Source organism: Sturnira hondurensis, unplaced genomic scaffold, assembly GCF_014824575.4.
Source record: "Sturnira hondurensis isolate 20B ecotype Veracruz unplaced genomic scaffold, ASM1482457v3 Scaffold0008640, whole genome shotgun sequence".
NCBI classification, from domain to species: domain Eukaryota; kingdom Metazoa; phylum Chordata; class Mammalia; order Chiroptera; family Phyllostomidae; genus Sturnira; species Sturnira hondurensis.
In genome coordinates this window covers 19,769,244-19,790,486 of record NW_028081271.1, presented here as the reverse complement: position 1 = coordinate 19,790,486, position 21,243 = coordinate 19,769,244, and the positions used below count along the sequence as shown (strand labels likewise).

Here is a 21,243-nt window from a genome sequence, read left to right as displayed (position 1 = left end):
GTGAGCAATGAATGGCCGTTGTGGGTGCTGTTTCCTGACTGCCCACAGGAGACACCACATGGTGAGGGGCTTGTTTCTTGGGCGGACCTGGGGGACAGTTCCCTGCTTGGATGCCTAAGTCCCTCTTTTAGTGCGGCCCTTTCCCATGACTCGTCCCCCCTGAGCTTTGTGATAGCAGAACACATGCCCCTCGGTCTTCAGAGAATGTCTGCGAAGTCGCAAGAGATCCGTGAGATCTATCTCCTTGATCTCCTTGCTTTGTGAGCGGCACAGCATCTCACAAATAAACGTGATGTACGGTTATGCAGCTTTGGCCCTGCCGATTGTTAAATAATGATGCTGCTTGTCCTCAGAAAAGACTGTGTAATCTGTGCATAAAAAGTTTGTTCAAAAGTGTAAAGCAAACTACCCAAAACCTTGCTCACACTGAGTTTTTTCCCCTTAAGGAAGGCTTTCTGCGGGTGTGAGTTTGTGTGCGCGCGCACGTGTGCGTGGGGCGGGGGGACCCCTCCCCCAGTCTGCAAATGCTCCTGAGGGAGTGGGGAGGGCCTGGAGTTTCTGGCTGTCTTTGGAAAGTTGCTTTAATAAGGGTTCCAGGAAAACCAGCCTCCCTCCCTCCCTCTCCTTTCCCTTCTCCGGTTCAGGAACTTAAAGAGGCTGAGCTTGTTTCAGATGAGGCTTTGAGGGAGGGGCTGTTGTGTGGCTAGACTGAAGCTGGGCTGAGGATGGAATGCCCCTGTAACAGATAAGCACCAATTTGAAGGACGCTTTGAGCTAGAGGTGGGTTGTGAGACCTGGGGAGAAGCAAGTAAACCCTTTACAAGGCCACTTCTCACATGGAGGAATGGGGGTCCTGCCCCCTCTTTAGCATAATGTGGTTAAACACGCCAGACCCTGTGGTTGAGGGGACAGTATGAGACTTGCAGTCTCAAAATACTTGCCAACATGCTTGGAAATCTGCAACTAATAAGCAATTTAATGGGCAGGGGTTTTACAGCTCCTCCCACCTCTCCAGATTTGAAGGAGTCTGGTGGCCCGTTGAAGGGGGAGAGGTTACACTTAATGGAAAAGCCGCAGTTTCCATTTCTGGCTGCAAGCCCCCTGGATCCCTGGATGCCGTGCACCACAAAGCAAGGCTTTGTCTTTGTGTTCCACAAAATCCTGCGCCTGTGGGGGAGAGGCTGCCAGTGGTGCCAGAGGCATCGCCCCAGCCTCAAGTTATAGGGCCCTGGCCACCCCAGGCAAGCCCCTCCCTGGGGGTCCCACAGCTGCCATTGGTCCAAAGGCATGTGCACCTCAAATAGGTGCTAGAAGGTATCCCACTGCCAGCCTCGGCCAGGCAGTGACCCCCGCTGGCTGCAGCCCATGGGTGTGGCCCGAGGACCAGTGTCCAGTGCTGCCCTGGGACCCATGCAGGAGCGTCCTCCTCCCCACCCCGCCCCAGCAGACTTTCTTCTTGTGGAAAGAACCTGTTTACTTCTAATTCAACTGGATGTTTAAGTTTCATCTCCCTCTGGCAGAAGACGAGTGGAATTACTCGGACTGAAAGGTGCTGTTGGATGGCCCAGCGGAGAAAAAGGATGGTGGATTCAGGACTGTAGAAATCTGCCTGGTGCTGAGCCACCAGGTTTCCCTGGAGGGTCCGCTGTGTCCCACATCCTCCTCCCCAGAGAGGGGTGGCTGGAGTGCCTTTGAAAGGGCATGTTTGCAAGTGTTTTGCTGAGCCCAGCAGGGTGGGGGTAGGGAGGCCAGCGCTCAGCCTGTGAGAGAATGTGAGGGAGGAGTGCTGGACCAGGCCGGGCAAGTGCAGCAAAGCCACTCCAGAGCTGTGTTCTTGGCTCTGGCTCCTGCATTGCTACACCATTAGCTCCACTGATTTTCCACTCTGGCTTTGCCAGCCAGCTCCCCGAAGTCAGGGAGGAGGAATTTCTCAGGGAAGAACAAATGGCTGTCCAGAGCCCTTGCCCACAGGTGGGGGAGGGGAGGGAGCCCAAACAAAGAATCAGGCCAGGATTCTGTCACCCGGTTTCTGTGACTACCTGGAGTCCGGGATGGCAGGAACCGGAGCGAGAGTGTCATTCTTCTGCTGTGGCCCCAGCACAGAGGTGGGGCAGCAGGGCACAGCCCGGGGACTTGCTCCTGGTCCGGCAGAAGCAATGAGTGATGGCTTGTGGCTGGGACGCTGATAGATGGCCTTGGGAGAAGTGAGTCCTGGGGAGTCATTATCCCGGGAGGGCGAGGTCCAGGGTCAGAGAGCCTGACCAGCAGCTGCGCCCTGTTTTCACAGCGTCTCATTCCTCTGGGGCCACTGGGGGATCCAGCTCACCCTGTAGACACCACCTTTGCCTCTTCCTTCCTTCCCCAAAGCCTGGAAATGAGACAACGGTTTCCCTGCTGACTGGGGAAAGTCCAGCTGCTCTGGCGCTCCTGGTCTCTCCCCAGTCCAGCTGCCCAGGCCTCTAGTCATTCTGGAGACTTAACTGCAAACACTGTCTTCTCTCTGCCTATTGCCTCACACACCAGGTTCCACGTGACTGAGCCGAAAGTTAACTGCCCTACCTGGGCTCCTGAGGGCCTGGAGTAAATCCCAAATGGTCTTCTTAGGAGAAGCCTTAGGCTGCTCCTGAACTTGGGGGGATGGAGGGTGGTGTTGCTCTGACTTCCAGCTGGTGACGCCAAGTAGGGCAGCACTTGCCCGAAGCCCCTCGAAGTAGGTTTATTGCCTTTTAGTGGGGCCACAAGGTGGTACCAAGTCATTGTGCTCCTGCCCGCAGAGTTCCCCTCTCCTTTGTCTTGGTTCATGACAACTCTTACCTTTCCGCTGGCAGAACGAGGTGCCTGCTGCCCTCATTCGAAGGGTTGTGCCCTGCAGACTGGGGGATGCTGGGGTGAGGGGTCTCTGTCCAGTGAGATCCAGGTGCAGAGAAAGATTGGCTTCAACGAAGAAGCTGGAGACCCGGTGCTCCCTCCTCACCCCACACGCTGTGGCATGGCCCAGCCTCCGAGGGGGGCAGGGGGGTGTAAGCGGAGGTGAACGCTGGGACCGCAGGCCCTGACATTTGGGTGCATGTGGCTGTGTTTCCCAGGCCCTGGGTGTGTGGGCTCATTGAGCCTCAAGTGGGTGAGAGGGTCCAGGAGTTTGGCAGAGTGGACTTCAGTGGAGATGAGCCTGGATAAGAAAAGAGGTTAAAAACCAGCCAACTCTGAAGTCTCAATACCTAATCAACAAAGAAAGCTGAATTTAGAGCCTTGCCTTTCCTTGGTTTTCTACAGGATCGAAACCTAGCCCCTGGCTAATGCTCCTTATACCATTCACTCACGATGTTTCCTCCTTCGGAGTTTGGTTGTGCTCACTCTCCCTACCCGCCCCCGCCCCTCCACCATCTGGACCAACCAAACTCCTCCTTTCTCCTTGTTTGAATACAACATATACATTCCTGTCTAACCATTGTTTAGCCTGGTCCCTCAGATGGAAACGACCATCCTTATCCTTTTATCTTTTCACTTTTTTTTTTTTTTTNAACTCTGAAGTCTCAATACCTAATCAACAAAGAAAGCTGAATTTAGAGCCTTGCCTTTCCTTGGTTTTCTACAGGATCGAAACCTAGCCCCTGGCTAATGCTCCTTATACCGTTCACTCACGATGTTTCCTCCTTCGGAGTTTGGTTGTGCTCACTCTCCCTGTCCGCCCCCGCCCCTCCACCATCTGGACCAACCAAACTCCTCCTTTCTCCTTGTTTGAATACAACATATACATTCCTGTCTAACCATTGTTTATCCTGGCCCCTCAGATGGAAATGACCATCCTTATCCTTTTATCTTTTCACTTTTTTTTTTTTTGGTAATTCCTTCTCTAAGTTTAAGGTTTAGCTTAGGTTGGCTTAAGGTGTAGCTTCGGGCCATCTCCCTTGTGAAGCCTTCCCTTATCTCCAAATTAATTGTTCCCTTTTCCTCCCCGGTTCCATTTAAGTTCTCAATCCAGCACTTTTTTATACACTGCCGTACATTGTATGTAGTGTTTAACACTTGACTGTTTCCTCCGCTAGAGCCTGGTTCTGTGCAATCAGAAAGAAGATTTTTATTGCTCTTTTTCAACATGGACATTTTGACATGTAATCTAGGTTCATCAGAGAAAATTTAGAAAATACAGATCTGTAAAGAAAAAAAAAGAAAAGCTCATATTCCCATCCTTTCAAAATAATCCCTGGTATGAATAATGCTTTAGGCTTATTTCGTATTTATACAAATGTAACTTCCCCAAAATGGGATTTGTATGGTATATGCTTATTTGTAACCTAAGCATGTATTTATTGCAGAGAAAAAGTTTTCATCATGTTTAATAACCATGTAGTGTTCCATGGTGTATAGGTGTGTAAAGTTTATTTACTTACCTAGTCCTCCACTGCTGGGTGTTCAGGTTATTTTCAGTAGTTTGAACTTGAGTGAACCGACTTCTACAGATAAAACTTGTCCGTCCGTGTGTCCAAGGATGCTTACGTTCTGAGACTGTCGGTTACATAGTGGTGCCAAATTGCCCTAGGAGAGTATTACAGTAAAGGTCTTTTACAGTAATGATTAATAAATACTATGTGTGATACCTTCACACTCTCCATGCTTTACTTTTTTATGTCTTTACACCAATCCCATGGCCATAGGTTTATGCCCATAATCGAAGGACGAAACTGAAGTTCAAAAAGTTAAGTTACTTGTTTAGGGCACTATAGTTGGTGAGAAGGTGGAACTGAGATTCGGCCTTGGCTAGATCGGGTTCCAGTGGGGTTCTTTCCAGCTCAGCGTATAGTGTCCCTACCTAGACTGGGTTCCCCGCAAGCTGGACCAACCGATGTTTCAGCTTAAACTGTTGCTAGGTCAGTGTCCTGTATCTCACTTCCCTTTCTGGGGTGGTAAGTACATCTGTGTGACCGGGGTAAGGGCTGCTGGAGATGCTTGCTTTGTGCCATTTCTCAGTGTCACACTCTGCTCTTCACTCCGAAGTGATGCATCCGCCATAGGTCTGTGAGCGGTCCTTAGGAGAGTGGTTTCTTAGTCTGGAATAAGCTACTGAACCAAAACCCCATTGAGGCTGCCTTTTCCACTGTGGCCAAGACCTCTTATGTGGAGAAGGTGTAGGGTCAGAGGTCCCCAAAGCATCAGATGGTACACCTGAGTTTTCTTGGCAGGTCGCATTTATTCTAGAACGTGGTAGGATTGCCAGGACACAGAGACCACTTACACTGTTTTTTTTTAAAGATTATTTCTTTGTTTACTTTTAGAAATAGGAGAAGGGAGGGAGGAAGAGAGAGAGGGAGAGAAACATCAGCGTGTGGTTGCCTCTCGTGTGTCCCTGACTGGGGACATGGCCCCGTAACCCAGGCATGTGCACTGACTGGGAATCGAACCAGCAGGCAATCCACTGAGCCACACCAGCCAGAGCTCCTTCTACAGTGGCTGTGGTCCCACAATGTCTGATGGTTGGAGGTTCAGAGAGGCAGCACCCTTAGCACTGTTTTGAGACTACCAGTATATATCTTTTGAAAACGGAAAGAAATGTAAAGGGAGGAGGGGCAGGACCCTGAAATCTTCTTTTTCTTCATGTTTACATTTAACAAATTAATGTTTAAAAAATTACATTACAGTGCAGTTGGGCTAGTCATGGACAGTTGCAGGATTTAAGAAATACATAATAATTTGGGGTATAGTATCTGAAGTTTGCCTCAGGAATAAAACATACATTTCTTGAAAGTTGTTTGGTAAATATCTCTTCCAGTTCTTCTCTGTAACTGTCTGTGTAACTTTTGTGGGGAAAAACACCAAGAGTCTTGGAGACCTCTCCTGCTAGGGAGGCCCAGAACAAATGCCGGCCCTACCCCCAGCCTCACCACAGTTCAGGCCCAGCCCTGGCCAGTGTTACTGTTACAAGACAGGCACAAATACAATAAGTGACTCATGGAAGTGGTGTCATCCAAAGACTACATCAAATAAGGACTTGAAGCCAGGTTGTGAGAACATCGGAAGACAAAAGTGAGGGCCCTCTCCTTCCCTAAAGTGAGAGGACAAATGGGCCAGGGCTTTGAGGGCGTGTGTGTACATGTATGACACAGGCCATGAAGGCAGAGGTTTAATACTTTTTGAATGAACGAATGCATGCAACAAACACGCAGCCAATGGGTCATTCGTTTCTTTTTTAAAAGGCACCTAAACTTTCTAGTTTTAAAAAGGAGAAGATAGGAATAACCTTTTCCTAACCTTTTCCGTGGGAAGGTTAGGAAAATAGGTGATAACTAGTTATTGTCACCGCATATGGAGCCCATGCCATCGAATGCAGTGGCCCTTGGGTTCTCACTGAGCGGATGTCAGCCGGTGGGCTTGCTACAACCTGCCACCGTGTTCCCTCCCAGCGCTCCAGATCCCGGCTCCATGGTTCTTACAAGTTCCCAGAGGATGCGTATGTTGCCCATCCAGGAACCACACTTTGAGAATCTCCCGTATCAATTAATCCCCCCCCCCAAAAAAAATCTGTAAGGTAGGTATTATTTCCATTTAACAGTTTGGGAAACTAACCCAGAGAGGTCGCTCAAACAAAAGCTCGCCGAGGTTAAACAGCAAATAAAGGATGAAGCTAGAGTTCAGATGCAGGTCTATCTGATAGCAAATATTTTGAGCTCTGAACTCCTGTGCTGGGAGAGTTCAGAGGAGAGGAAGGTGTCATGTCTGAGAGTCTAGGAAGAGAAAGACAAAAATAGGGAGAGAGATGGGAAAGGTAGAAGAGGGCTGAGTCAGTTTCCCTGGGCGGGGGCGGGGGGGCAGGTATTGAGGACAGAGGAAGGATGGGGAGCAGGAAGGTAGTCTAAAGCTTTCTTTGGAAGGTAGGAGACCCTCTTCTGGACGCTTCCACCTGCTTTGCTGGGGCTTTAAGTCAGTTACCACCGCCTGTGGAATGCTGATCAACTCTCCAGCCAATTAGAAAGAGTCTGATTGCATTCAGAAATCCCTGCTCATTTATTGTCAAACTTCAGAGTTTACATTTGGAATTAAGGTTTATTTTCCTTAGGTTTTAGGAATTATTTTTTGAGCCTTAGAAGAGTCAGGTTCCTGGACTAACTACTGAATGAAGTTTTCCCTTCGGCATTCAAAACTTTTATCGATGTTCTTTGGGCAATCAAGACTGTGTTACTGCCTGAAGACTGCGCTGGGAAGTGGAATTCATTTTGTGTCTGCCCTTCCCTACCCTCGGATTCCCAATCCATTTTTATAAAGGTTTTTTTTTTTTAAAGAGTTCATTTCTTTGTCTTTAGAGGGGAAGGGAAGGAGAGAGGGAGAGAAATATCGATGTATGGTTGCCTCTCATGTGTCCCCTGCTGGGAACTGGCCTGCAACCCAGCCATGTGCCCTGACTGGAAATCAAACCACGATCCTTTGGTTCGCAAGCCCGCGCTCAATCCACGGAGCTGCACCAGCCAGGGCCCAGTCCATTTTTAAATGTATTTACCGTGCCAGTTCTCAGTGAAATAAATCTTCCTAGACTAACTGGGCTCCAGTGTTCGCCAGTCACAGCCTATTGACTGCTCTATGTCCTCTGGTGTGAGGCTTCTCCTGGTGAGAACGGGCTGGAGAGAAGAAATGAAGAGAAACAGCAACTGAAGGTCGCTGATGTCTGCATCTCCGTGACCAAAACAGACCTCTCTTGGCTTCCTTCACCCCAGAGGGATCTTTGCACTACTTGGGAGCAGAAGCTGGGATAGCAGTGAGTCACGCTCAACTCCAAAGGCCCAGTTGAAACTTAGAATATTGGTTAGAGCTGGAGCTGGTCAAGTTAGTCAGCCTTCCCATTTCACAGCTGAGGAAACTGAGGCCTGAGAAGGGGAGGTGACTTGCCCAGGGTCACAGGGTTATTGGTAGGGCCAGTCATCTGAGTGATTTCTACTCAGATGCCCTTTCTGCTGCACCCAGGGGGTTAGAACCACCTGTGGCTCAAGCAGAGTTTGGGACTAAGTGATTTTTACACGAATTTCAAACTAGGTTCTCATTCACATCCCTTAGGACGTCTGGAATGTTGACATTTCTAGGAGTAGGTGTCTCTCCCCTACATCCTAATTATGCAAGATTGCCCAGGTTGTCCGAGCAAAGGAGCCCCCAGTGGAGACGTTGGCCCTGAATCCCTCTCCCACCCCAAGCCTTTGGTCCTGTCTTGCTTCTAACAGCCATGCCATCTCAGGTAGAAAGATTCTTAAACCATGTTCTTTGAATTTCTTAAAACATAGGAGTACTAAATGTGCCACCTTCATGGTGTGAAGGAGAGAGAGGGAATGAATGCACAGGACGGCGATGGAGCCCCTAGGTCCTTGCCATCCCTCGCACATCTGTGGAACAGGCCAGTGACCCCAGAGTATGAGATTTCACGGGCCAGTCTAGGAACCTACATAGGGTTGACAGCTTATTTTACCAAGTAAGAACCTCTTCAGAAAACCAACACTGTCTGCTACATACCCCTTTCATTATGATGAAACGTGTATAGCATAAAATTGACCATTTTCACCATTTTAAAAAAATACCTAGGAATATATTTTTAAGCTTTTATTTATTTATTTTAAGAGAGCGGGGAAGGAAGGGAGAAAGAGGGAGAGAAACATCAGCGTGTGGTTGCCTCTCATACACCCCCAACCAGCATCTGGCCCGCAACCCAGGCATGTGCCCTGACTGGGAATGGAACCGGCGACCCTTTGGTTCACAGGCCAGTACTCATCCATGGAACCACACCAGCCAGGGCCATTTTCACCATTAAATTTTTTTTTTATTCATCTGAGGACATTTTTTCATTGCTCTTAGAAAGGAAGGGAGAGGTGAAGGGAGAGAGAACACTACTGTGAGAGAGAAGCCTCAGTAAGTTGTCTCCTGTAGATGCCTGGAGGGGGTCATACCTGCATTTAAGGCATGTGCCCTGACCAGGAATCAAACCCACAGCCCTTTGGTTATGGGACGACATTCCCACCAACTGAGCCTCACTGGCCGGGGCGACCATTTTCACTGTGAAGTGTGCAGTCCTGTGGCGTGAGCACGTCACATCGTGCGACTGTCACTGCCATCCACCTTCATCGCTCGCCTTTCCAGCCAAAGCTCTCTCTGTACACTAGTTCCCCAATGTCCCCTTCCCCAGCCCCTGGCAACCTCTACTGGGTGTTTTAAAAGGATGTTTATTGCCTTTATTCTCGTGATGTAAAGAGTAAGGAGCATCTCTTTAACACTGGAAAGAAAAAATTATGCAGGGCCCGTTCCTCTCGCCACTGCAGTGGGCAGTGACCCTCCTTATGCAGAGTTCTTCGACCAGACCCCCACTGCACTGATGGGGTTCCCCAAGGAAGGGGAGGTGGCAGGCACCTTGGGGTGCTGAGAGCCCTGGTGAATTGTGCGCCCAAGCACCCATTTTGGTTTACGGGAGGTGGGGGGCCGTGGTCAAAAGGCAAATTCTGAAGCAGCTGAGGCCTCTAATAATTCATCAGCAAGTTTAGGGAGCAGCAACTTTTTCCTGCCCAGCTGCTAGGGGTGTTTCCTTCCCCAAACAGGCTCTGCTGGGCGAGGCCCTCCTAGGGGGTGAAGTGGGGGGAGGGTAATACATTCCTTTTCCTTCAGGAACCTGACCGGACTTTGAGGTTAGAGCTCAGCAGAGCGCGAGCTGCAGGGGTACCTTTTCGTCATTGATTCGTCTCTCTCCTCCCTCCCCCACGCTTAATGATCTTTCCATTACAGAACCCAGACCAGGAAGCGCATGACAGGTCGCAGCTGCAGACACATGGCTGGGAGGCCTGGGCTCCCGGCCAGTGGTGGGAGGGTCTGCACTCCCCTTCAAGCAGCAGGACACACACGCACACACACACACACACACACACACCCCACTACCCCGCCCCCAGCTAGTTGTCTAGCTTTCCCCTTACAGCTTAGTGGTAAGTGTTTTACTTCTGTGTTGTAACAATTGGTGGCTAGTTTTTGGGTTGAATTTAGCATGTGAATTTTAGTAAAGGCAAGAGAAGATGCCCATCCTGAGTATCTAGATCCCCTAAATTTCAGCCTACCCAGGTGGTCCTTGCTGGGTTTGAGGTTCCTTGGGGGGAGTTTTTCATTGTTGAACAGAGGCACCCTAGCTGCTTTTCCCAAAACAGGACCCTGCAGCATGGCCCTAGAAGCTCGAAGGAGTCCAGTTTTAATGCCTCCAGAACCGTCAGCTTTCCTCTCTATGATCCCATGTGAACGCCAGGGTCAGTATGTGTTTTGGAGGGAGAGCTAGATGCAGACACACAGAAGTGGGTTCAAATCATAGTGAGCGAATAATGCCACCTTCGTTTTTGTTTTGCTTGGGGATGGCTCCTTCCACCTATAAGTTTGCTCAGGAAATGTTAATTCACCCTAAACTGTGTCCTAGGGGGGCAATTGTCACGCAGGAGTTGCTGCCTCCACCACCAGCTGTTTTGTTGGCTTTGTTCCCTGAATCTGCCAGGGACGGATTCCCCTGGTGCCAAATGTGAACCGGTGACACAAACTTCTAGGAACTGGGAGCTCCGGCCCCCTTCCCCCAGCCCTAGGGCATCTACCTTTGCCATTCCTGGGCCAGCGGGCTGTCCACCTTCTGCACACCTCTGGTGACCTGGCCTCTCCCCGGAGCAACGCCTTTCTGGGAAGAAGGGAAGCAACGGGCACTGGGAGCCCTTCTGGGAAATGGATGTACGAGAGGGGTTTTGCGGGGAGTGGGAGTTGTGTTTTTTTCCGGCTCCATCCACAGCCTGTCAGTGAATAGGGTGAGAGCTTTCACCGGGGAGAAAGGAAGAAGGAAAATTTCTTTTAAAATAACTCCTGGGCGCATTCCTTTGTTAATCACTTAATTACAGGCCTCGTCCCCTGCGTGAGTGCTCTGCTCCCCTCAGAGGTGGGCAGAGGTGTGGTATGGAGGTATGTGAAGGAGGCACCAGGTAGAGCCCAGCACAGGGACTTGGACCAGGGACCCCTCACAGCGTCTGTTTGAAGGCTTACCCGAGACTCTCAGGGCCCCGGGTCCTTTTGGGCTGAGCCTCCTTAGTGGGGGGTTCTGCACGCCTGGGCCTCCTCCTGCCCAACTGCTGGGAAGCTGCATTTGGGGGTCATGGGGTGGGTGCAGGGCCCTGGCTGTGGCTTCGGCCCAAGCAGGTGGTTCTGCACTAAATTACAGTGATGAGGTGGGACACACAAAAGACTGAAATCTTTTTTTAAATAAAAACAAAATAAAACTCGGGCCCCAAGCCCCTGGGCTGCTGAATGGCGATGGCTTCCTGTCAGGATTAGCTGGGCTGCCTGGGCCTGTGTGCACTGCCTTTCTCCTCAGGAAATACCTTTAGTAAGCCCTGGTGGGGTCCCCATGGCAACGCGCGAGGGGACCTGCTGACGGAGGCCATTCAGCCCGCCATTGTTCCTTGGCTCCTTTGTGGGGAGCTGTATTGCTGCCTCTCTGGCAAACACAGCAGTTTGCACAGTTTTGTCGGGCTCAATGTGGAGTTTTTACATTTTAATGGGCTCTTCTGGCTGTGGCCCATTTGCATGCAAAATGGTCCTTCTTACTTTTTCCCCCTTTTTCTATTTAAAAAAAAAATCCCTACACTTCAAATCCCCTGGGTCGAGGGACTGGCGAATGTTGCCGGACCAGGGTGTCCGATGCTGCTAATTGATCGGGGCTCCTGTCTCCCTCCCGCACATGCCCCGACTCCCTGTGTTCGCAGCTTTCCCCATACTGGGGACATCGTGAGCTCGGGGCATCACGCATCTTTGGGGCTCCCTCTCTGTAGCCCAAGCCTTGTAAGATGATAGTTGTACCCCAGGATTTCCGTATGATCTCTCCTCTGGTCTGGCCTGTCAGACTCAAGTTAAGTTTTCAGTTCCATTTCAAAGCCAAAATAACGTAATAAAAAACCTTTGCAGCGGGCTCCCAGAGCCCCGCTGGGCTGTTCTGTGTTCCTTTTCAGTTTGCTTTCAAAGCCACCCGAGTTCCTCCCCCACCCACAGTTGCCCCCTCATTTATCTCTGGAGAGTTTGTGCCAAGACTGTAAACATTCCTAGACCACCAGTTCCCCCATGTCACTGAAGAGCATGGCGTTCCCCCTACTTTTCTTAATGCAGAAATCCAAAGTCAAAGGGATTTTATAGAGACAACAGAAATTGCGACCCTGAGACATCATGCCTAGATTTTGCTGAGAGCTGGTTATTTAAGTCCTGCGAGGGTGGAGCGTGGCTCATAGATAAGAACGTGCTCCTGACCGAGAGGGTAGATAGGGCGTACGCTGCCCCTGGACCAGCCCACAGCAGAGCAGCATGAGTAAGTGTGAGATAAAGCCATGAAAGTGTGTAAGTCACATTACACATAGATGAAGAATGTAGTTGGGGGAGCCTTGGGAACATGATGGAGCGAAAGGAGGAGAAAGACACTGTCACAGAAGCGAAGTCCTTCCAGCGGGAGAAAGCAGAAGAAAGGGGGCCGTGAGGGTCCTGGCTTGGCTGCAGAGGTGGGAGCAGAGACTGGATAGCTGAGGCTGAGAAGCTCCAGATTCTGGATGGGGAGGAAGCAGGCTCTGGGGAGTGTGAGGGGATGGGATGCAGTGCCGATGGGGGGGGGCGAGGGGCGGGGGCGGGGCGGGCCTTGAGAGCGGGGACAGCCTGAGGCTGTGTGATCAGGAGAGCTGGCCCCAGGGGACGGTGGATGAGCCCCTTTGCTTAATGTTCTTAATCTTCTCAATGGAGTCAGGCAGGGGTCATCAGAGGTCATCAACTCAGCTGTAAACTGTAATCAAGGGTGAGGGGCTTGGGACGTGGCAAGGTATCAGGTGGCTGATCCACAATTGAGCCGGGGACACAGGGAGGGAGGGAGGGGCTGTGCTGTGTACCTGTGGCCAAGGCAGAGCTGTGAGTACCTGAGTGGGTCACCCCACTGTCCCGTGTGCTGCATGAGAATTTAGGTGCCATGGAGGGGCCCAGGACCAGCGTCTAGGGCCAGTACCAACCCCTGTTCTGTGACTTTCAGAGAGGCTCCTCCTCAGCGTGAATGAACAGGCCTTGTAGAGCATCCAGGACCACACGGAAATAGGCCGGTGTTATGGTCCCGAGTCTGCCACTATCAACACACCCTTCCTCTCCCCCGACTTCCTTACCTGCCGGGTGTGCGCAGTCACGTCTGCTTGACTTTAGAGGGTGGATGAGCAGGGATGGGAGAGTGCACTTGCAAGTTAAAAGCACTGAGCTATCAGGTAGTAGTCGTGGGGCTGAGGACATTGAGGGGGTGAGAACGCGGGGAGAAAGCCGAAGCAACCAACCTGAGAAACCCATGTGTGAAGATAGGAGACATTGGTGCCATTAGAAAGGGTTTCGGTCACTTTACTGCAGTCAAGGATGGCAAAAGACGAAGTGGAGGTACAGGCAGTAGACCTGGGATCCGGGTGTGTGTGGATTCTGCAGAGCCAGGCCACCTGGGTGTGTGAACCTCAGCTTGGCTGCTAGCTGGTGGCCCAGCCAGGTGAACTGTCTTGGACGCCAGCCAAACCTCTTTGTGCCTCAGTGTCCACTGTATGAAATGAGGATACCAATAGTGTCTGCCTCATGGGGTTGTGAGGGTTGGACCAGAACTTGGCTCAGCACAGGGAGTGCCACCGCCATAGGGTTCCTGTGTGGACTAAGGGATCGCGTGTCTATTAAAAGCCATCACAGTGTATGGGAGCTAGTAAGCATGCTGTAAATTATTGGCCAGTGTGAGTATTACCATTCTAAGAGTTGTTTAAGCATCCCCAGACAATATATGGGAAGGGACATGCTGAATTGCAAAGTGCTATGCAAATCATATTGTTACTTGTCACTGGGTTCACCTTAAGTTGAGGATTTGGGGGGTGGACACCTTCCACAGCAAACTGGCTGTTGCGGGACCAGGGCTGATGAAGTGGTATTTCAAAATACAAGTTCAGGTATATTTGTCCTTGTGGCACGAATGGCCTTCATTCATAGTCTCCGGAGAGAAATGTGCTCCCTGGGACTCCTTTAGTGGGCTTTTCTTGTTGTTGTTTATTTTAAACTGTTTTCTGCGGTGAACCTTCTGTTCCACACAGGCCGTAGAGTCTGACCTCATGCCCCAGTCTGCCTCGTCCCAAGGCCCGTTCTCCACGTTGCTCATAAGCACCTTGTCTTTTCTGCTCCCCTCACTTGCAACTTGAATTCTTACCTACTTCCGCCTTTCCCTACCATGATGTCCAGCCTCTGCGGTGAACACTGCTGTCTGCTCTGAACACTGACACCTTCAGTTCTGTAACCTCAGAGGCTGTACTGGGCTCTTACACTCTTCAGTTGTCTCGTGTTGCAATACAGTGTGCTTTGTATGTATCAAGGTGTTAGGTAAATTTAATCACCCTGGGTAGGGCCAGACATAGCCTACTCTGTTTCGTCTCCTTGAACAAGGGCTCACAGATGCACCTAATGGTAGCTATGTTGAGGAAAGTGCCCCCTCTTGGATTTGGGGGAGCTGGGGTCTCATCGTCTCACAACAACAGAAGATTTGTATGGTTTGGGGCCTGCTCAGGGCTTCATCCCCCCACCCCACGTGATGCCCATGGCAGGCAGAAGACACAGAGATAGAGAATCAAGAACTTGGCCCTAGCTGGTGTGCCTCCGTGGATTGGGTGCTGGCTTGAGAATCAAAAGGTTGCTGGTTCAATTCCCAGTCAGGGCTGGGTTGCAGGGCAGGTCCCCAGTTAGGGGCATACGAGAGGCAACCACCCATTGATGATTCCCTCCCTCTCTCCCTGCCTTCCCCGCCTCTCTAAAAATAAATACATAAAATCTTTAAAAAAAAAAAAACACGACTTGGATCTGCTCCATGTGCCCAGGACAGGACTGCCTGCCAGGTGACTGGTGGGTTTCTGGCCAGCCCCGCCATATGCAAGACGCTGCATCCTGTTGGCTTGTTGGGGATGACAAGCTGTGGTGTTTGCTGGGAAAGTAGGAAGGGAAAAGGATGCAGGGGGGGCTCCGTGAAAGGGCACCTGTCCGGCCCGCACAGCCTTCCACGGCCCACCTGCTGTCCGTACTGCCCCAGGAGACGGCCTCAGCAGCAGAGGCCTCCTTGGTCTCACACTCGGGCTGCTGAGCAGGAGTCTTGGTTCTCCCGTTTCCCTGAGAGTCCCCTGAGACACTGGCGGCTTTCATTCTCTGAGGATGGGCCGGCCAAGCTGTAGCCCCAACCCTCGACTCCCCAGCCCTCGACTCCCCACTCCCCAGGAAGGTAACGGTGACTCTGTGCTGTGGGGCCTCAAAACACAACGCACCTTTTTTTCTACCATGCACTGTGAACACATTACACCTCAAGTCTGTCAGAGTGAATGAACGCTGTAACTTGACTCCCGCTGAACATCTTTGGCCTTCGAATGAGGTCGCCAGGGAATCCAGATACCCAGTGTCCCCCAGCTCCCACTCCCCACCTCATGTTTCAGGAAACCAGCGTCCAAAGCGAGTGTTTTGGTTCGCCACTTCCCTCCCCGCAGCACTGTCCCCCTTCCAATTAATCAGGTTCTCTCAGAGTTGGAATGGTTGGTTCCAAGTGGCTGAGCAGTAAACTGGCCTTCTTTCTTTCCTGTTTTATGGCCAGCCCAGTAAAGGTGTCGGTTAGCTCCGTTCTTGCCAGCCAATACATAAAAGGTGCAGCCTGGGCCCATTGGTCTTGACCAGAGAAAGAGCAGCTCAGAGGACCTGGAGCCACAGATGCAAGGGCCTTTCCAGCCAGGGCCGACATGGGGACTGGGTGAAGACCAAAAGAGAATGGAGAGTAGTGACTTGATTGCTGCAGGCTGCCAGTGAGCAGTGATGGCCTCACCTCAGCCACCACACACAGGGGCCCCCTCAGGTCAGGACTGCAATTCAGGGCAGTGACCCAGGTGGGCAGGGCCTGGTAAACCAGTAAGTGGTTGGTGACCTTTCCATCACCTCCTAGAGGAGGGTGGTGCTATCCCTGCTTTGTAAAGGGAGACTTTGACATCCGGGAGCACTATTAGCCATGAAAAAATCCACTGTAACCCAATGACCATAGGCCGATTGTTTGTTTCCTCTAAAAACTAGTTTTTGCCAGAAGCTAAATTCAATTCAAGACATGAATGTTTTCTACATTTCTGACACTGTTAGGCACTGTGGTGGGAAAATTATAACAGTCAATTCTGTTCTGAGTTGCTTGTTGTTTCTTAGGAGAGGCGAGACATGGACGCTTTTGACAGGAAACCACATAACCAACTGTCCATCAGTCAACGAACAGACACATAAAATGTGGTCTCTCCATGCAATGGAATATTATTCAGCTGTTAAAAGGAATGAAGCGCTGAGACATGCTACAGCATACAAGAACCTTGAAAATATGCTCAATGACAGAAGCTGGTCACAAAAGACCATATATTGATTGATTTCACTGATACGAACTATCTGGTATAGGCAAATCTATACAGACAGAAAGCAGATTAGTGGTTGCCCAGACTGAGGGAGAGGGTGGTGCTAATGGGTACAGGGTTTGTTTGAGGGGCGATAAAATATGTTCTAAAGTTAATTGTGATGGTTGCGTAACTGTGAACGTACTAAAAAACAATGAATTATGCAGGGGTGGGCCGAGGTAGGAATACCGTTGTGAGCACATGAAACACAGAGTTTATTCGTGTATTATTTATTAATTACTGTATTATTCTCCCTGCTTTGGCCCACTCCTGTGTGTACTTTAAGTGGGTGGATTTTATGGTATGTGAGTTATATCTCAATAAAGTTGTTTACAGAAGAAACCACACAAGGTGATGTGTAATTGAGTGCGCTTTTTGTGTGGTTCAGACAATAACTGTTTTACAGAAAATTAGGGGAGAGACTCTGGCGCCAGCAGAAGGCTTCCTGGATGCCTCTGGTAGTGCGCTTTGAGTAGGGTGGGGTGGGAGGGCTCTGGAGAGATGGCTGACAGGCTTGAGCAGAAGTCAGTTCTGTTGTGGGGAGAGAATGCACTCGGTGCAGAGAGCAGCCAGACCTGGAGTAGAAGGGAAGGAAAGGCAGGTGGTATGGGAGGTGGGAACAGGTTGCGAGGAGCCTTGGATGCTAAGCAGGGCTTTAGGTTTTTGCCAATACACAGGGTAAGATCTCGCTCAGGAGAATAATGCACACAGCTCACCGAGGCCTGGGGCATCAGGGTGCGTCTGAACTCCAGGGGCAGAAAAAGAAAGCGGAAAGCAGGTTTGGGGGCTCGTTATAGATCATGTAGAAGAGTTTTGTTTGCACATCCTGGTGAGCTGAGTGGGGAGTTAGGGATCCCAGCCAGAGTCGGCCGGCGCTGGCCTCCGCAGGGCCAGGGTCCCTTTGCTGCATTCTCTTGGAAAAAGGCCCATGTCCTCCTTGCTCCCGCCTTGTTTCTGGGACCTGTTGGAAAAGGCAGTGATGGCAGAGGCTAAGAATTTGAGTTCACCGAGTTTACTGCTCCACCAACGGCTGGCACAGATCACGACAAGCTGCAAAACATTTGATCTGTGAGGGCACTGAAGGGAAGCGAGATTGGGTCAATAGGAGTGTCTGCTGCCTTTTTAAGGGACCTTAACTGCCTTTCTTCTTTCCTTTGGCAAAACCACAAACCATTAAAAATGGAAAGAACTTTTTCTTAGGACCCACAAAAGCTTATTTTTAATCAGTTGTGTGGTCTACTCACCTTTGTGGTTGGTGTTCTTCCTGACCCGATTCACAAAAATAAATGAGTGCTAACCCGGTGGTTTCCAGACCATTTTAAAGGGGCACCCCCCCTTTGGGTGACTCGGTATTCACCCAATATTTAAGATAGAGCCAGTTGGGTTGCAGCCTTGGCTCCAAGACTCATTCGGGGCCCCACCAAGAAAATTGCACCCTGGTGCCACTTGTCTCTTAGGACACCCATTTTTTCAGTTGCAGGGTTTTCAGCAGACAGCTGCACAGCACTTCAGATGACTTCTTTAAAATGAAGGTGGTGCCCTGGCTGGTGTCACTTAGTGAATTGAGTGCTGGCCTGTGAGTCAAAGGGGCACTGGTTCGATTCCCAGTCAGGACACATGCCTGGGTTGCAGACCATGTCCCCAGTAGGGGGCATGGGAGAGGGGACCACACATTAATGTTTCTCTCCCTCTTCTTCTCCCACCCTTCCCTTCTGTCTAAAAATAAATTTAAAAAAAATTTAAAATTATGTTAAAAAAAATGAAGGTGGTGAAGAAGGAAAGGGAATTTAGAGAGGAAGGCAATGAAGAGACCGCGGGGCTGTGCATATGTCATTATTGCATCATCCAGCCAGTATTTGCTGGGCAATTCTCTTGTGCCAGGCACCATACTAAGTGCAGGAAATTTAAGGGTAAAGACAGCACGGGCCCACCTTCGCAACTCAGTTGAAAGGGGCTTTCCTTCAGTGTGCCGGTGTGGTGGGAGGGCACCCCACCCCGACTGGGAGTTAGTCGGAAGGGGCTTCAAGGCAGACTTACCAGCTGGGCTGACTGACACCTGGAGGGGGAAGTGGAGAGAGAGAGCCACAGGATGGGGGTGTGAGAGGAGAGCCAGGTGAGCCTCCGAGGGTGAACCAGAGGTGAGAACTAGAGCTGCCCAAAGCAGTGTGGAGACTAAGTCTGGTGGTAGATTTGAGCTGCAACAAGCACTTTCTTTTGGTGGTGGTGGGCATTTGGCAGAAGGTGCCGGGAGTGTGCTTAAACGTCCTGAAGGGAAATAGAACCTGTGTTTCCCCCTGGCTGGTGAAGAGGGGGACTCTCAAGCGCAGGGTAACAGCCTTGGGCTGTCTTGTAAATGAGTGCCTAGCTGTTGGTTGTGCCGCGTGTTGGTGTGGACAGGGTCTCATCAGATCTTGTGAGCTGTGGCCCACGCAGGCTTCGGGCAAAAAGAGGTGAGGGAGACTGGACATATGTGTTGGGGGAGGGGGGCGGGGAAGGTGGGGGGCTTGAGATGGAGAGCCCTGCAGAGGCAGGAGGAGAAAAGAGCTTTGTGTGCACCGGCTTAGGCTGCCAGCACAAGTGTGGGTTTGGTGGCAGCTGCAGGCCTCCATTCCTAATATAGGCAAAAGCTCCGAATCCTGTGGCCTGACACCTGTTAGCTGCAGGCTCCCCTGAGCTGACCTCTGCCTGGGCTGCGTCTCCTCCGTATGCATCTTACGCATCTGACTCAATGGGGGCCAGAACCCTCCCTCACAATCACTGGACTTGAGAGCCGCCTGGTTGACAAACTGCCTTCTCTCAAGTTGGGTGGGGGAGGCTAGATTTTTGAGGAGGAGCATTTATTCAGCTGGTACTCAGGAAAGGGGTGAAGCTGACCCGGCTAAAAGGAAGTCGGGTGTTCCTCTGGGAAACAGCCATTCTTGGCAAAGAACTTAGCATGTGGGGAGGGGACACTCTGGGCACAGAAGTCTGGGGAGGGCCGGCCTTGTCCCCCTAGGTTGGAGGGAAGTAAGTCGTGGACCGCTTAATGCTGCTGCAGCTGCTTCCTAACTTTGCCTCTTTCTTCCTTTGCCCTTTGGAGGAGCGGGTAGACAAGAAGAGATGGGGGTCCCCAGGTAGCCAGCCCTTTCCCCACTGACCCCACTGCCCCAGCTCTGTGGCCCCTGGGATGTGGCAGCTCAGTGCCTCTAGCATAATTCCCTTTGTCTCTCCCCTCCTCCCCTTTCCTTCTCTTCCTCTTCGGCCCCTTGGTTCCTCTTCCTGGCCCCTGTGGGTGGCAGCAGCCCAGCCCTGGGGAGCCCCTGTGGAAGTGGAGTCCTTCCTGGTCCACCCTGGTGACCTGCTGCAGCTTCGCTGTCGGCTGCGGGACGATGTCCAGAGCATCAACTGGCTGCGGGACGGGGTACAGCTGGTGGAAAGCAACCGTACCCGCATCACAGGGGAGGAGGTGGAGGTGCGGGATTCTGTGCCCGCGGACTCCGGCCTCTACACTTGCGTGACCAGCAGCCCCTCGGGCAGCGACACCAGCTACTTCTCCGTCAATGTCTCAGGTTGGTAGCAAAGCCCTGCCCTCCCCCCCTCCCTGGGTCCACCCCTCCAATCCTCTCTGCTAGTTTCAGGGAGAGGTGCACCTCCTCCCTTTCCATGATCTGCCCCCATTCTGCTTCAGAAACTGCTGCCCACTAACATTGCTCCCTGGCCGCCGCGTGGCTTAGCTCTCAGAGGGGTGACCAGGTGGTGTGGGCCCCAGGCTTCCCAAGTGTCCCAGGTGTGCCTCAGAAGTGATGGCTGATAGTCTCGGGGCAATAGAACACTTTTTTCCAGCACAGCTTGCCCACATCTCTGGGGTGCTGCGTAGGGTTCAGCCAGCTTCCATCCTGTTGTTCCCTTGCCATTTGGACTTGATACTGGGTTTAGTGATTAGAGCCAGAATACACTGTGAGGCTGGTCCCTGCTGTGATGGGGAAGGGTCCAGGTGCGCTGCTGTATCGACACGGTTTATGGAAGACATCTGTCCTTGGCTTCTGGAGCAGTGTCGAGGCAGCCAGGGAACCCTAGAGCTCTGTGCCTTTGGGAATCGGCCCCTTTTACAGTGTGAGATGCACGAAAGCAGAACGAGACAAAGTAGGGCTGAAATTTGCTTTATACCATTTGTGAATCTCAGGGTGCACGTTTGGCACGTTCCCCACAGGCATCCTTTTAGAACCTGCCCCTAACAGGGCCTTGCCTCCCCTCCTTCCCTCCAGACCACCAAAAGCACTAGGAAGGACTGGAGAAAGATCCGGCATAAGCCCTGATTGGGGGCCACATGTGTGTCAAGCCTCTTAAAAGGGGTGGATGTGGGTTGGGGAGAGGTGTTGGCAGCTGTGGGCCGTGTAGTAGGCTCCCTGTCTGCTCTGGCTCAAAGGGCAGCTTCCGAACCTTAGCAGATGCATGCTAGAAAAATTCTGACTCTAGGTCGTTCAGCTCATGGCTTTGGAAATCGTTTCTGGCCTCAGCATGTCAAGATCTGTCTGCATTGCCCAATGGCTCGCAGGCCGAAGGAGCACACAGGTTCCCTGGTGCTAGTTCTGAGACCCAGCGCACCTAGTGGTGCCATCGGGGGGGGGGGGGGCGAGCCCCTGAACGCAGGTGTATTACATTAAAGAGGGCACGCTGCCCCGGGGAAGTGTAAGAGCTCTGGGCAGAGGAGGGCAGTGCATCAGGTTGGGGAAGGAAGGGGTCAAGTGTAGAGCGTGCAGTTCTTAATGAACTGTTTCTGTCCCACTGAGAGACAGTCACT

General features: G+C 51.4%; 1 protein-coding gene across 13 annotated transcripts in view; it reads left to right on the top strand.

Annotated features, from left to right (window-relative positions):
- The window catches only part of FGFR1 (fibroblast growth factor receptor 1), a 47,130-nt gene that overhangs the window by 11,694 nt on the left and 14,193 nt on the right, over positions 1 to 21,243 (top strand). For 5 of the 13 annotated variants that reach the window (XM_037055393.1, XM_037055389.1, XM_037055385.1 and 2 more), the window contains exon 3: positions 19,745 to 20,011. The exons of 3 other annotated variants lie outside the window; for them this stretch is intronic. In XM_037055393.1, the coding sequence (XP_036911288.1) occupies positions 19,745 to 20,011 (267 nt within the window). Of the gene's footprint in view, positions 1 to 19,741; positions 20,012 to 21,243 lie in introns of all 13 variants that reach the window. 5 more of the 13 variants (XM_037055392.1, XM_037055387.1, XM_037055383.1 and 2 more) reach the window with 1 other exon arrangement.